The 12,707-nt window shown below is 41.2% G+C and overlaps 2 protein-coding genes across 4 annotated transcripts in view; one reads left to right on the top strand and one right to left on the bottom strand.

The window, feature by feature from the left end:
- The first annotated feature begins 747 nt into the window (after positions 1-747).
- Positions 748-7,060, top strand: tbc1d7 (TBC1 domain family, member 7). Of its 2 annotated transcripts, XM_076725932.1 has the most exons (8): positions 748-1,026; positions 1,116-1,235; positions 1,460-1,540; positions 1,667-1,857; positions 4,637-4,774; positions 5,153-5,298; positions 5,980-6,109; positions 6,198-7,060. In XM_076725932.1, exons 2-8 carry the CDS (start codon positions 1,124-1,126, stop codon positions 6,282-6,284), a joined length of 885 nt encoding a protein of 294 aa, XP_076582047.1. In that variant the 5' UTR covers positions 748-1,026; positions 1,116-1,123; the 3' UTR covers positions 6,285-7,060. The 2 variants fall into 2 exon arrangements, with proteins under 2 accessions (XP_076582047.1, XP_076582048.1); XM_076725933.1 differs by lacking the exon at positions 1,460-1,540 and having other exon boundaries at positions 890-1,026; positions 6,198-6,615.
- Positions 6,610-12,707, bottom strand: part of phactr1 (phosphatase and actin regulator 1) — a 33,750-nt gene continuing 27,652 nt past the window's right edge. For both annotated transcript variants that reach the window (XM_076725931.1, XM_076725929.1), the window contains exons 9-13: positions 10,389-10,444; positions 10,243-10,304; positions 8,698-8,838; positions 8,506-8,582; positions 6,610-8,084 (exon numbers count right to left, since the gene is read on the bottom strand). In XM_076725931.1, coding sequence (XP_076582046.1) covers positions 8,069-8,084; positions 8,506-8,582; positions 8,698-8,838; positions 10,243-10,304; positions 10,389-10,444 — 352 coding nt within the window. In that variant the 3' untranslated portion in view covers positions 6,610-8,068. The remainder of the gene's footprint in view (positions 8,085-8,505; positions 8,583-8,697; positions 8,839-10,242; positions 10,305-10,388; positions 10,445-12,707) is intronic.

Below are 12,707 nucleotides of genomic sequence, written 5' to 3'. Positions count from 1 at the left end.
TCATATTCAGTTTCATGCACAATAAAAACACTTACATCAACACGTTAGATCAGAGCTATTCCTGTGTATGCAAATATAATAGAGCCCACAATTTGAAGTGAACCTTAATTGCACTGCAGTATAAAATGGTACTAGTAAGACTCTTATGTAATTCAAGGTTGGAATTCAAAATGTCTCTCACAATTGGTATTGTGTAACAAAACTAAGTGTAATATCACATATCATGTGGGCTTTGTTGCTGGTTAAATGTGTGCCTTTTGCTGGCTATGCCCATTAAAGGAAACTTCTTACAGGTCAATTAGAGTAGTTAAAGTAAACATATTTTTTAAACGCACCAATTAAAGCTTAAAGGCTGGTTCCCTATAAAGCAGGCACACTTCTAGTTAAGTTGACCAGGTTTTATCAAATGTTGTGTTTGTATAACAAATAGTTCCAATGGCTCAGTTGTTTAATTATGCCCTATGAGACCTCATCAGAAAGACCAGGCTACAGATGTAAGCAATGGCCGAGGGCGGGGAGGACATGCTTGCTTTGCTCCGAAATGCCTTCAAAATAAAAGCATATTTGCTTGCTTTCTGTACACCAGTTTTACTGTGGATAGGTCACGACAAAGAAATTCCACGGGTGGACTATTTTGGCTGAGCTGGTTTTATACTACATGCAGACATTATCAAATAAGAAACAAATGCTCCATAGGCATTTGTATTTCAGTTACAACAGTTACAACTATTATTTTATTTTGATAGTGTTACCCCGGAAGTGTTTTCGAAACAACAACAACGGTGTAGCTAGTCGTTAATCTTTAGAAATGTGGTATTTTTTAGCAGCGCTACATGAACGTCCACCTAAATGTCACCTAACCTGGTGCTCTCGTCGTTTATGTTAGAACCGCTCAGTTGTTGCTGGTGCTGTGTAGCTGGTGGCTGAAGTTATGTATATAGCTAGGTTTAATAAGTTAGCTTAAATCTGTAAGTGGGTTAGAGATAAGTGAAACCACAGTATCTATGTGAAACACACCAGTGCAAGGTAAGACTAGCAATCCAAAGCTAATGTAACGCAAAGCTCCACACTAAGGTGTCTGGAAATGTTGTGTAACGTTAGGTGTCACTGACCAGATCAAAGTATGGCTGACGACCCTCAGAGAAACTTCCGCTCTGCATATTATGAGAAAGTGGGCTTCAGAGGAGTGGAGGAGAAGAAGTCACTGGAAATACTGCTGAAGGACAGTCCTCTGGGTAGGTCATAGTTCTTACGGCATTTACCAACACGCACAACATGGCTTACCTGTTGATTGAAGCTGGTAACTGTGTTATGGTTGCCACGTGAGCACATACCATGATGTATGTTAATCAGTAGTTATCACACAGTGTATCAGCGACGCAGGAAACGATCAGTTTATGGTTGAGTCTGGGTGAAGTGAGCTCTTGTCCTGTTAGCATTATTTTCACTCTTCTAACAGATCTAGAAAAGCTAAGCACCTTCAGTCAGAGGTTTCCCCTCCCCTCCATGTACAGGATTCATGTGTGGAAGGTACTGCTGGGTAAGACACGCACACACATATCACATTTTTCCAAAACTGTATGTAAAACCATAAGATGTGATGCTCTGTGCATAAACGTGTGGGTTGTGACACCAAACAAACAAACAAACTCCTCTGTTCCCACAGGCATCCTGCCTCCCCACAGTGACTCTCATGCTCTGGTTGGAGGCTACAGGAAGGAGCAGTACCAGGACATCCTGGAGGCTCTGGAGGTGATGAGATACATCAACTCTTCAACACCCTCCACCCATGTCTACCTGCGCATGTTCCAGCTGGAGAGCCAGGTGCTCCCACGGTGCTCCGAGATCTCTGCCCCAGTAAGAAGAAGCACCCCCAGAGTAATGTTGTCATACCTAAGACTGATAAAGCGTCATAAAAAGATTAGATGATGTATGGTGAAAAGCAGCACCAGCTGGCACCTCTGAATCATCCATGTAGGATTTGGTGTGGCAGTTGTTGTTCAGGTGATGGTCTTATGCAGAGATTTAGATGTGACAATAATTTTTATTTCTTAAAAATCCACCAGGCCTTTAGCAGCAAGGGCTTTTTAAACAGTTTAACTGTTGGTATTTCACATGTACATATTGCGTCAAAAGCACCCATATTTAAATTTTTTCATGTAATGCATCAGTCTTGCAGAAAGTTTAACAGTTGTCTGAGAAAGGGTGTTGATGTGTGCAGCTGAATTTGTATTTTTTTATTCCTGGTTTCCACGTCTTTAAAATACACACGAGGATTTTGCTACGTTTCATCAAGATTACATGACAACAGAGTCTGAACACTGATATACTTGAAGATGGTTCTGGTACCAATCAAATGAAAAACCATGCCTCATACTGTGGTTTGTGAAGTTACTGCAATTACTGGAGATCTCCCTGTTTAAGCAGCCCACAAATATTCAAAGTTAGCACTCAGCTTTTCATTATGAATTCAGAATTAAAGAACCCAGGAGCCTGAGTGGGAAATGCTTACCATACTGCTGGTTCTACTTTAAACATGTGATGTTAAGATTTATGTTAGGACTCTGTTAATCACTTACAATCTTTACCACAAAAACCCTTTATGTTTTCAGTTCCACATCAGTAACGGATTAAGTAGATACGTACAGGACCATAATTAAAGAGAGAGACTGCACAGTGGGAATGTGTCCAAATCACCCTGAATATGTCTCCCTTCAGTGATAGTTACTGTTGCCATACCAGTGTAGCTTTCCATTCTCGCACTGCACAAATGGACTTTAGTTAAGTACTTAGATATTGTACCTGATGTGTACATGATGCTAAAAGACTGAGGCTAAAGCTACATGTCCCAGGTCATCAGCATCCTCACCTGTTGTTGATCCATGAATCGTATACAAGCAGGCGGCATTGTTTGTGTATTTCATTGTAGAGCTAGTTTGCCCCGTAGTATGGTGTTAAAAATGAAATGCAAAAATGATAAAATGTAGGCTAAGTAAGACGTTACTTGTTGTAACATCCCTTCAGCTATTTGGATGCTTATTATAGAAAAACGCACTTGTACAAGCAATACAGTCGTTAGATTTAGCTCAGCTTTATTATTTGTATTTTCAAACTGTGTGCTTCAATTTTACAAGCAAAAAGGATTTGAAAGAGCAGGACTGAGTCTGCTGTCATTGATGGAGCTGCATCTTGGCTCACTGGATGACATCACCACAAACAGTGGACGTGTCTGTCCTGAACAGGAATTTTTCTAATGTAGCCTGTTAGCCCACAGGATAATGCAGAAAGCTAATAACAAGCTCATTTGCCTTGGTTATTGCTGTAGGCGGTAAGCTAGTTTTCAGACATGCTAACATTTGCAGCTTACGTTAGAGCAAATAAAGACAGTTAATCCATTCCTCATGTTTGCTCTTGTGCTGTAAGTTTTTGAAAGGCTAAAAAAAAAGACACACCCTGCAAACTGTTGAGATACGGAGTCTCACTCTTCTTAGGGCCTCATGCACACTGAATTAACATGCAGAGAAATACTGACATGTTGCTGAATAGTATAAAAACTACAGACTTTGTATCTATCAAAAAAACAAAAAAACCTCCCCTCAAATTTTGTATTGACATTGACCAGGTAGAGAATGAGTTAGTTTCAGTTCTGCACTGATGAGAAACATATAAGCTTACATATAAATACAAATATCTTGGTCTTTCTCTTTTTTGCAAGGTGCATCAGTTTGAGCCGACTTGGCAAATTGGACATTGGGAGGGATTATCAGCAAAACTAAAATATGGAGCGATGTGGGTTCTTATACCTACTTGTGTGTCCTGTTTTAAGATTGTCAGGAGTGTGGGGTCACAAAAGGTTTCAGAATCGTCCATAATCGAGCAGTTGGATTCTATTTGGGACGTCATAAATACGCACTTTACGACAAATACTTAAAAAAAAAATATTCCTGATTTAGATTTGATGGGTGTTGAGAGTGGAGCTTTAATTGCATACCTTCTTGATAATGTTTTTGTTTTTTCTTTATTATCTATCTTTATAAAGCATGGGATAGGAGGAGAAAAGTAACATGATAGTTAAACTCTTCAGACTGTATTCTACATGGACTGCAGATGGACTTGCTTATGAAATCAAACGTGTTGTGTTTGGCAGTTATAGATGCAGATGAAGTTTTTGTCCTGTTTGGATTTGTGTGTCTTGTGCGGCTGTGTATGGATGTTTGTGTATTTGTTGTATTTCCACTGTGGGATATCTGCTGCAGCGTTATTTGTGGGATGTTTATGTTCATGGTTGGATGATGTTGACGCATTGTGCTGTTAGACGATGGAGGGTTAACATGCTGGAGTGTTTGGTTTGGTGTTTGTTAAAGTGTCTGAATAGTTCTGTCAGGAGGGGTCATGGAAGTGAGCACACAAGTTTATTTTAAAATAATACAAACCCCCCACAGTGCCTGTAGATATAATACAATGGTTTTTAAAATGATTTGATCAAATCATTTGTAATGATATGAGACACATTACGGCTCATGTTTGAAATACTGATGGCTGTCAGTAGCACCTCCCTTTTCAGGTTGCTTGGATGCCTCCTTGCTTGCTTTGTTTTTTTGCTGCTATAATGTATGATATCGATGTGTTACTTCAGGATGAAGAGAACGAGGACTTCCTCTCCATCAGTCGAGCCATGGAGGAGATCGTAGACGATCCTGTCGACTGCTACTGGCTGATCAAGTGTTTTGTCAATCAGTTCCATACAAAGTTTGGGGACTCAGTACCCCACCTGGTAAGAGTCACCTTTAGCTTACAGGAATTGAATGTTAATAACGTTGATAAGAGTTTTCAAATTGAATTCACATATAATGCTTACAGAAAGAATCAGTCTGTAGCTGAAAAGAGAAATGACCTGAAGACGTGTATGGGCAAGTCAAGTTTTCAGGAGTTACTCAAAAAGAACAATTTTCTTTCGTTTTGAACATGCATCGTGGTCCTCAGTGATGAGAAAGACACACAGCATATGAGGAATCCTTGTGTACATTTACTTTGAGATGTCAGTTTGATGCGAAAGTTCTCATGACTCAGGAGTTTGGATCACATTATTGTTGGAATCTGCGTTACTCTGAATGGAGACCTTGTTGCTTCCTCCCGTTCTGTCCTGGTGCAGCCAAAGAGCCTGGAGCATTATCTGAGTCAGGAGGAACCTCGACTGCTGACCCATCTGAAGAACAGCGGAGCCCTGGATCAGCTGCCCTACAACCTCTGGTTCAGACGCTGCTTTGCTGGCTGCCTGCCTGAATCCAGCCTGCAGAGGTCAGTTTACCATTCACAGGACAAACCTGATCATAATATCAGCACACTGTCATTAAGCCAACACACAGCAATACACTTTCTCGTGTATTCACATCAGACTGAGATTTTCACAATCTTTCCTGCAGCTGCCGAGAATGATATAAAGATTATAAGATTAAGATTAAGATTAATCTTAATTAATAAGATTCTAAGATAGAATCTTATACTAAGATTCTTATACTAAGATTCTTTGAAAGAGTCTTCAAACCAAATTTTGAGTTAAGTTCCTGTCATGACTCTGAGGAAACACTTCTTACTTGTTGAACCCTGACCAATCATAGCTTGCCATCTGTTCTGGCCTGTCTGAGGCGATCAGGCAGGAATGGGCTTCGTTCTCTTCATCATATTACTTATTTACTGTGGTAATAACAAGTGCTATTATTGGTTTGTGTCATAGAGCAAGTTATAAACTTAATGAGAAACAAACGTGTGAGGCTTCAGCATTGGTTAGCTTGCACTGTGTGTTGGGCTGTTATCAGGCTGATCTTGACTAGTCTGATCCTGGTGTTAGGATTGTAACGCAGGCCTGCAGAAATTAAAGATGTGTCCTTCTCACGCTCAAAGGTTTCATTTGAACAGAACAGGCTTAACCTGAAATTCTTCATACTGGTCAAATGAACGGAGCGCTTTGGTTATTTTTAGGGTGTGGGACAAGGTGATCAGTGGCTCCTGTAAGATCCTGGTGTTTGTGGCCCTGGAGATTCTGCTCAGCTACAAGATCATATTGATGGGCATCAACCGGCCTGAAGGCTTGGTGAAGTTTCTGTGCAATGTGAGTGAATGACAGCACGACAAACACATTGTTTTCGTCCTCATAGTAGATGCCCTTGTTAAACCTCACAATACCTTTTCTCTTCCAGATACCGCAGGAAAACACAGACGCCATTGTGACTAAAGCCATTGACTTGTGGCACAAATATTGTGGCACTCCAGTGCACGCTGTGTAGCCACATGGCGCTCCACATGCCACAGAGATCTGGGCCCAGAGGTGAGCTGCTTTCCCAGGATGCACCAGGACTTGCTTCTAACTCTGCTGAGAGAGGAACAGACTGTGGCGCTCGTTGTCAGTGGGGATTCGTCTCTGCATGACTGAACAGAAAACTCATCACAGGCTACTTTCAATCCGCCCGGGGAGCTGGGAGCCACTTTTCCTCTTGACACTTCCCAGCTGATAAACTAGACATGAAAAGGACTTAAATGCACTGAAACAGCTACAGTACGGAGTGGACGTTCAAGCTGATCGATGTGATGCACAAAAAGAAAAAGGCAAGGAAGCGTAAACTTATTTTTTAATAAGTTTCTTTCTTTAAGAAACTGCATACATCATATAAGACTCACAATAAATTAATACTCACATGCAGTTTTTCTGCTTTACAAAAAACATTTGAAAAGTCTCGCTTACTTTCTTTGTTATGTACATGTCATAGAATTCTGAGAATATTTTTCTCCCAAAACATTTTTACATATACAAGAGACAGTAATATTACTGACGCTTGTACAGAAGCGCACACACAGTCAGACACACACACAGTCAGACACACACACACACTCAGACACACAGTCATAGCACACACAAGAGATCAACCAGTTCTCCCAATAATAGGGTCAAAACAGCCAATTCATGAACCTAAAATGGAGTGTAAACAATAAAAAACAGAAGGTGGCAGGGTTTTCATGTTTTGTACCGCCAAAGGTTCATCTCAGACAATAAAAAATGAAGTACAAAAAAATGTTCGACTTTCTTTTAGTTCAGCGGAGAGTTCACCAACATTTGACTGTGTCTACAGATAATATTCTGTATCAAATGAAACAAGTAAATTTGGCAACTTTTAAATCCCTGTAAACAGAACTGTAGGCACAGTGACACAGTCGGTTACTGAACTCTCAACAGCAGTCACTCTGGGATGCATTCAAGATCGCGACTTCCACAGCAAGTCAAGTTGCTTTGGTTTAAAACGGGGATCTGAAGTCTGAAAGGTGTTGAATGCAGCCCGGGAACAGATGGACAAATGAGGACAAAGTCTGAAATTATTGCTCAGTTGATTGGTGTGTGGAGATCTTCATTTTTTACTGTTACTGGCTTGCAGAGAGCATTTAGGGATTTTGATTGGGATTTTAGGACATTTTGGCTTAAGATTCAGCTGCCTACAACAGCATATGCTGTTGTAAATATTTTAATTCCTCTGGCAAAATGAGATAAACGATCATTGAGATGTCATCTGTGGAATAAAACTGTGCCAACACAAGAGTGCCCCCAAGGAAAGATCAAGTCCAGTTGAGAAAGGAGAATGAGAACATCATGAAAGGCAAGAAAACAATCCCTGTGTAAAAAAAGAACAGTCCCATCTTCACCTCCGACCATTCTCATCCTCAGAATTGGCACAGATTCTGTGTTTGACTTCCAAAAGACTTGCTCAAAAGCAAAAGTGCTGCAAAGTAAACAAATCACCACCTCTTTCATCATAAAAAATGACAAATAAAAGCTTTTGAATATCAAGAAGTCTGTAAAATCTCCACTGAGGGGAGACACCAGTCAAGAGTTCAGTCCATCTGCACTTCCCGTTTCCTGTGATGGCGCAGCACACAGGTTGTGTTCAGATCCAGTCTGTCAGTTTGAAGTCGACGCTGGAGAGGGAAGCGGATAGCAGTTCGAGGGCAGCAGGTAGCAGTCTGAACGCTCGAGGCTCAGTGTGGGAGTAGAAAAGCATGGCCGAGGTCTGACTAAACCATTTTATGGCCGATGAAACCTGCAGGGAGAAAGCATGACGACAAAGAGAGTGACATCACAGAAATGCAAGCAGCGTGGGTTTAACGGGGTCAGGTGCTTTTACACTTGTTCCAGAGAAATATCTCAACAAACACCCGATGAAAAGCATGAACAACAGGTCAAAATACTCAGTTCATGACAGGTTACCTCTGGGACTGATGGGTCAGCCTCAGCTGTGTTTGGGGCTAATGCTAACATGCTAAATGTATAGCTCCTTTGGTACAGCTGAGGCAGACAAAGCGCTTCTTAAACATGGTCATACAGAAGATAAACCCCTCAAACCTCTACGTGACATTTTTTCCTCACTCATGATAATGATTTAACAATAGCAAAGCTGTCTCTCAGTTTTTAAGCTGTCAAACAATAAGCTGTCCATTCACAGCCTCATAACTTTGTCTTACCTGGTAAAATGACGGCTCGACTCATGCACCTCCATCTCTGTGCTTTTAAACTCATTCAGCTCCTTCCTGATGGCAGCCTGAACACCACAAAACACTTTTTTTATATATAGTAGACATGTGCAGACGACTTGAATCCAGATTTAGTGAAGCATTGTTGGGAAGTGTTGTGTGTCTGTGTGTGTCTGTGTTAACCTTATCGGCAGCTGTTAGCCGAGTCCACGGCTTGTCTGCTCTCCTGTCGTAGTCCTGAGCCTCGGCGACCTCCACGTAGTCACTGAAGCGGATGAGGATCTTCGCCTCCCTCAGCTCCTCCACTGTGGGCCTCTGGCTGAGCTAGATAGAGAATGCAAGAAAGGAGGTGTGTATCGGTCCAGTCATTATTAATGAGCTCAATGTCCTGCTACATGCACACTGAGGAACATGTGTCTGTGCAGAAAAGACAGCTGTTAGAGAGCATGTTTCTGACAGGAAGGTATCTGCTGCGTTTCTCTGGGCTGCTGTAGAGGATATGGAAGACCAGTCTTTTTCTATGTGCACTTCTGTTTTAAAATCAGTGAAATATTAAAGAACAATCATCTGTTATTTGGTGTATGAGTGTCCAGCTGTAGGTCACACTGATTCTGTGAGTCTGCTGCACTAATACTAAAAGCAGTTCCTCTAAGGTCAGTCCAGGCAGGAGGTCCCTGAAGAAGCAGCCAGTCACTGGAGTGAGTTAAAAATGGAAACACAGATGTAAATATATGATGCTAATTTTCTAGGCAGGGCTTTGTAGATACACAGACACCAGTGCTTACTGCATCTGTCAGTGAAAGAAGACCAACTGACCTCATCACAGAGGCTGCAGTAGTAAGTATTGTAGCTATCACCAGTGATAAACCTCAGGGCTGAGTGTTGATGCAGCAGTGTGTCTGTAAGTCAGAGCTGTTAGGAAAGCTGATTCAACAACCCCCTTCCTACAAATTAAAGGAAAGCTCATTTTATTTCTGTATATCAGCCAATCTTTTGTTAAAATTTGCCAACAAGGTTCCCGATGTGGTATTTAAATGTAAATGTGTTGTCAAGTCAGATGCCAAGATAACTGTATTATGTAACCCTTTCAATATTTAAACCATTGACAATAGAGATATGAAGATTACAGCAGTTTTTGAAGCTTGAGAAAACAATGAATTTTGTTTTATGTGGGTTTAAGGGTAAGTTTCATCTTACGATTACTTGGAAAACGCTGCAGTGCATGAAAGGAACGCTGCAGCTTCTCAATAACTAATTGGACAGAATCATTAATACAGTTACAGATTGTATCATCCGTGTACATGAATTTAACTACAAAGCACGGGAGACACATTGATATAAATGGTGAACAGATCAGGCCCCAGAATAGATCCCTGCAGAACGCCTGCTGTCACTGACCGTGCTCCCCCATCCTCCACACTGACTTCTACCACAACCACAGACAGTCTTGAGATTGCCACTAAGATGGAGATGATCACACACACGCACACACGCACACACACACACACGCGCGCACACACACACACACACACACACACACACACACACACACAGAATATAAGGATGATGTAAGAGATAATACTATCATCCTTTCAAAAGGCTGCAAGCTGAAGGGTGGCAGTTGGATCACCATGGCAACCAAGATCATATTTTCCAGCCGGGGTCATGAACTCACCACTGAAGCAGGTCTACTGATGAAAGACTCTGTCACCTCCAGCTCTGTCTTACCTTTCTGGACAGATGTCTCTTGATCTCCCTCTTCTCCTCCTGCTCCTCCAGATCGTTTCGAGCTGGCAGGGAGGAGAAACAGAGCGCCGTCACACACTGTGACGATGAACAGGTTCTTTTCTCTTACTGTACGCAGCCTTACTTACGTTTCAGTATGTTCCTCTGTTCCAGCTCCTCTGCTGTCGGCCGCTGACTCAACCGCCTGAAAAAATAGTGACACGTCTATTTCAGGAAATCTATTTTTAGGATGTTTTTTATGTGCTTGTGTTTACCTCCAGATCATCATTATTGTAGTTGATTTATGCAAATTCACAGGCAGGCAGAAATGCTGCTCTTATGAACCCACTGGGCTGACAAGCTGTGTGATGTCATTTTTTGAGGTTGTATTTTGTGAAATTACAGGCACCGACTCTGAGGTGGAGCAGTGATTTATACAGCTGGCAGGATGAATGATAGTGAGTGAGAGGAGTGGTAATAAAAAAAGATGCCAAGAGCAGGAGACTGTGAACACTGAGGGGGTCAACGAGAAGCCAGAGGAGGAGGGAAATCTTTTCTGGGAGCGTTTTTCTTCTGAGCTACCTGACACTGATTTAAAGCACATCTTTTTTCAAGGTAAATTGTCCCAGAGTGACTAAATCCTCACAAACAGATTATCAGGTCTTGTACTTGAGTAAAAGTACAAATACCAGTGTAGATACTGTTACAAGTAAAAGTCCTGCATTTAAAATTCTATTCAAGTAAAAGTGCAAAAGAATTTGCATCAAATATACTTGAAGTACCAATAGTTAGAGTACTCATTATGCTGAATGACCCATTTCAGAGTAATACATATATTATTGAATTCTAATTATTTCTATATTAATGTCTCCATTAAAGTTAATGTTGTAGACGGTAATGATGCAGGTGATTTCAATTACTTTACACTTCATGCGCTGGGTAGCTTGTGATTTCCCCCCTGGGGAGCAAAAAGGTTTCATCTTAGCCTACAATCTTGATTGGATTTTGTATTATTCATCTGAATGTGCCGTAACTAAAATCATCAACTACAAATACAAATACAAATTTGTAGGAAAGCAGAGATGTTGTAGACTTAATAGTAAATGGAAATACTCAAGTAAAGTACACATACCTCAAAATTGTACTTAAGCACAGTACTTGAGCAAATGTACAAAGTTACTTTCCACCACCAAGAAATATTTTTTCGAACACACTTCAGGTCAGGCATCATAACGTAAAATCAGTTCAATCTGAGACAATTCATCTGTTACTAAAGATCGCCTGGTTCCACCTTCTCAAATGTGAGGATCTGGTTCTTTCCTCTGTTTTATGTCACTGAGTTTTAAATATCTTTGAGTCTTTGGTCTGTTGGTTGAAGAAAATGAGCAATTTGAGAACTTGTTTAATTGTTATGTGCATTTTTTTCCAGTAAGTGATTAAATGTAAAAAAGAAAAAAATGATGAATTGAAAACTAAAAATCAACAAATTAATCAACATTAAAAATGTACTGAAATCCTTACCTGCACCTCTAGATTTAGTATTTACCAAATTATGCAATCAGAGATGATTGAAACTGGTTTTAAACAGCATGTTTGTCTCATACTGTCCTTCTGAATAAGATGAACAATAACCACTGAATCACAAGCAAAACACTTCATGACTTTAAGAATTCTACATTAGGAATGGTTACAGTTAGTGCCATACGCTTATTTTGGGAAACATGGGTGTATTAGCACATGCTCGCCGCACCTTCCTCTCAAACTCACCTTTTCACCCCTCTTACTACACCCGACTCCCACTTCCTATTTTCCTCACGTCTACTGGTCTTGTAGCTGCTCCTCAGCTTTAATCTCTGTCCTCTCAGCTCTGCCTCCTCCCTCCATTATGACTCATCATCCATCATCTGCTCCCTTTAGCAGCCAGGTCGGGTCTATGTCTCTTGGCAACCCACTTTAGATTAAACCACGCCCTCTTCCATATGACAAATGCCTCGATGTCTGCGTTCCCATGGAAGCCATATTCACAGGCCCTGAGAAAAATGGTAGCTGTGAAAAGGTATGGAGCACCGATTTGGAGAGAATTCACTGTTTGTTGAGTGATGGCAAATATTCATCCTGAAAGACCATGACATAACAGTATAGAGGGTGTATTATGTGTAGCTCTGAGTGTCTGTCTTTCTTGCAGTTAGTTTGTAAAGCAAACAGCTGTAGCTTCCCTGTAAACACACGGACCTCTTCAGCTGCTGCACACGTGGATGTAGTCTCCATGATATCACTCCCAGGTCTCTGCAGAGCGTTATGAGGCTCTTACCATCTCCAGCTGTTACCATCTTGGCAGGGCCTGACTCCGCCAAACTCCCAGCTAATGCAAAAATTGGTGGTGCTGAGGTGGGCCGAATGAAGCCTGGTTGCTGGAACCTAGCAGCTACCTGTCACTCAACGCAGGCGTGCTCATAATCATGCAAAAC

Source organism: Chaetodon auriga, chromosome 3 (assembly GCF_051107435.1).
Source record: "Chaetodon auriga isolate fChaAug3 chromosome 3, fChaAug3.hap1, whole genome shotgun sequence".
Taxonomy (NCBI): Eukaryota; Metazoa; Chordata; class Actinopteri; order Chaetodontiformes; family Chaetodontidae; genus Chaetodon; species Chaetodon auriga.
The sequence above is the reverse complement of the archived record's forward strand: the minus strand, read 5'-3'. Positions and strand labels throughout refer to the sequence as shown.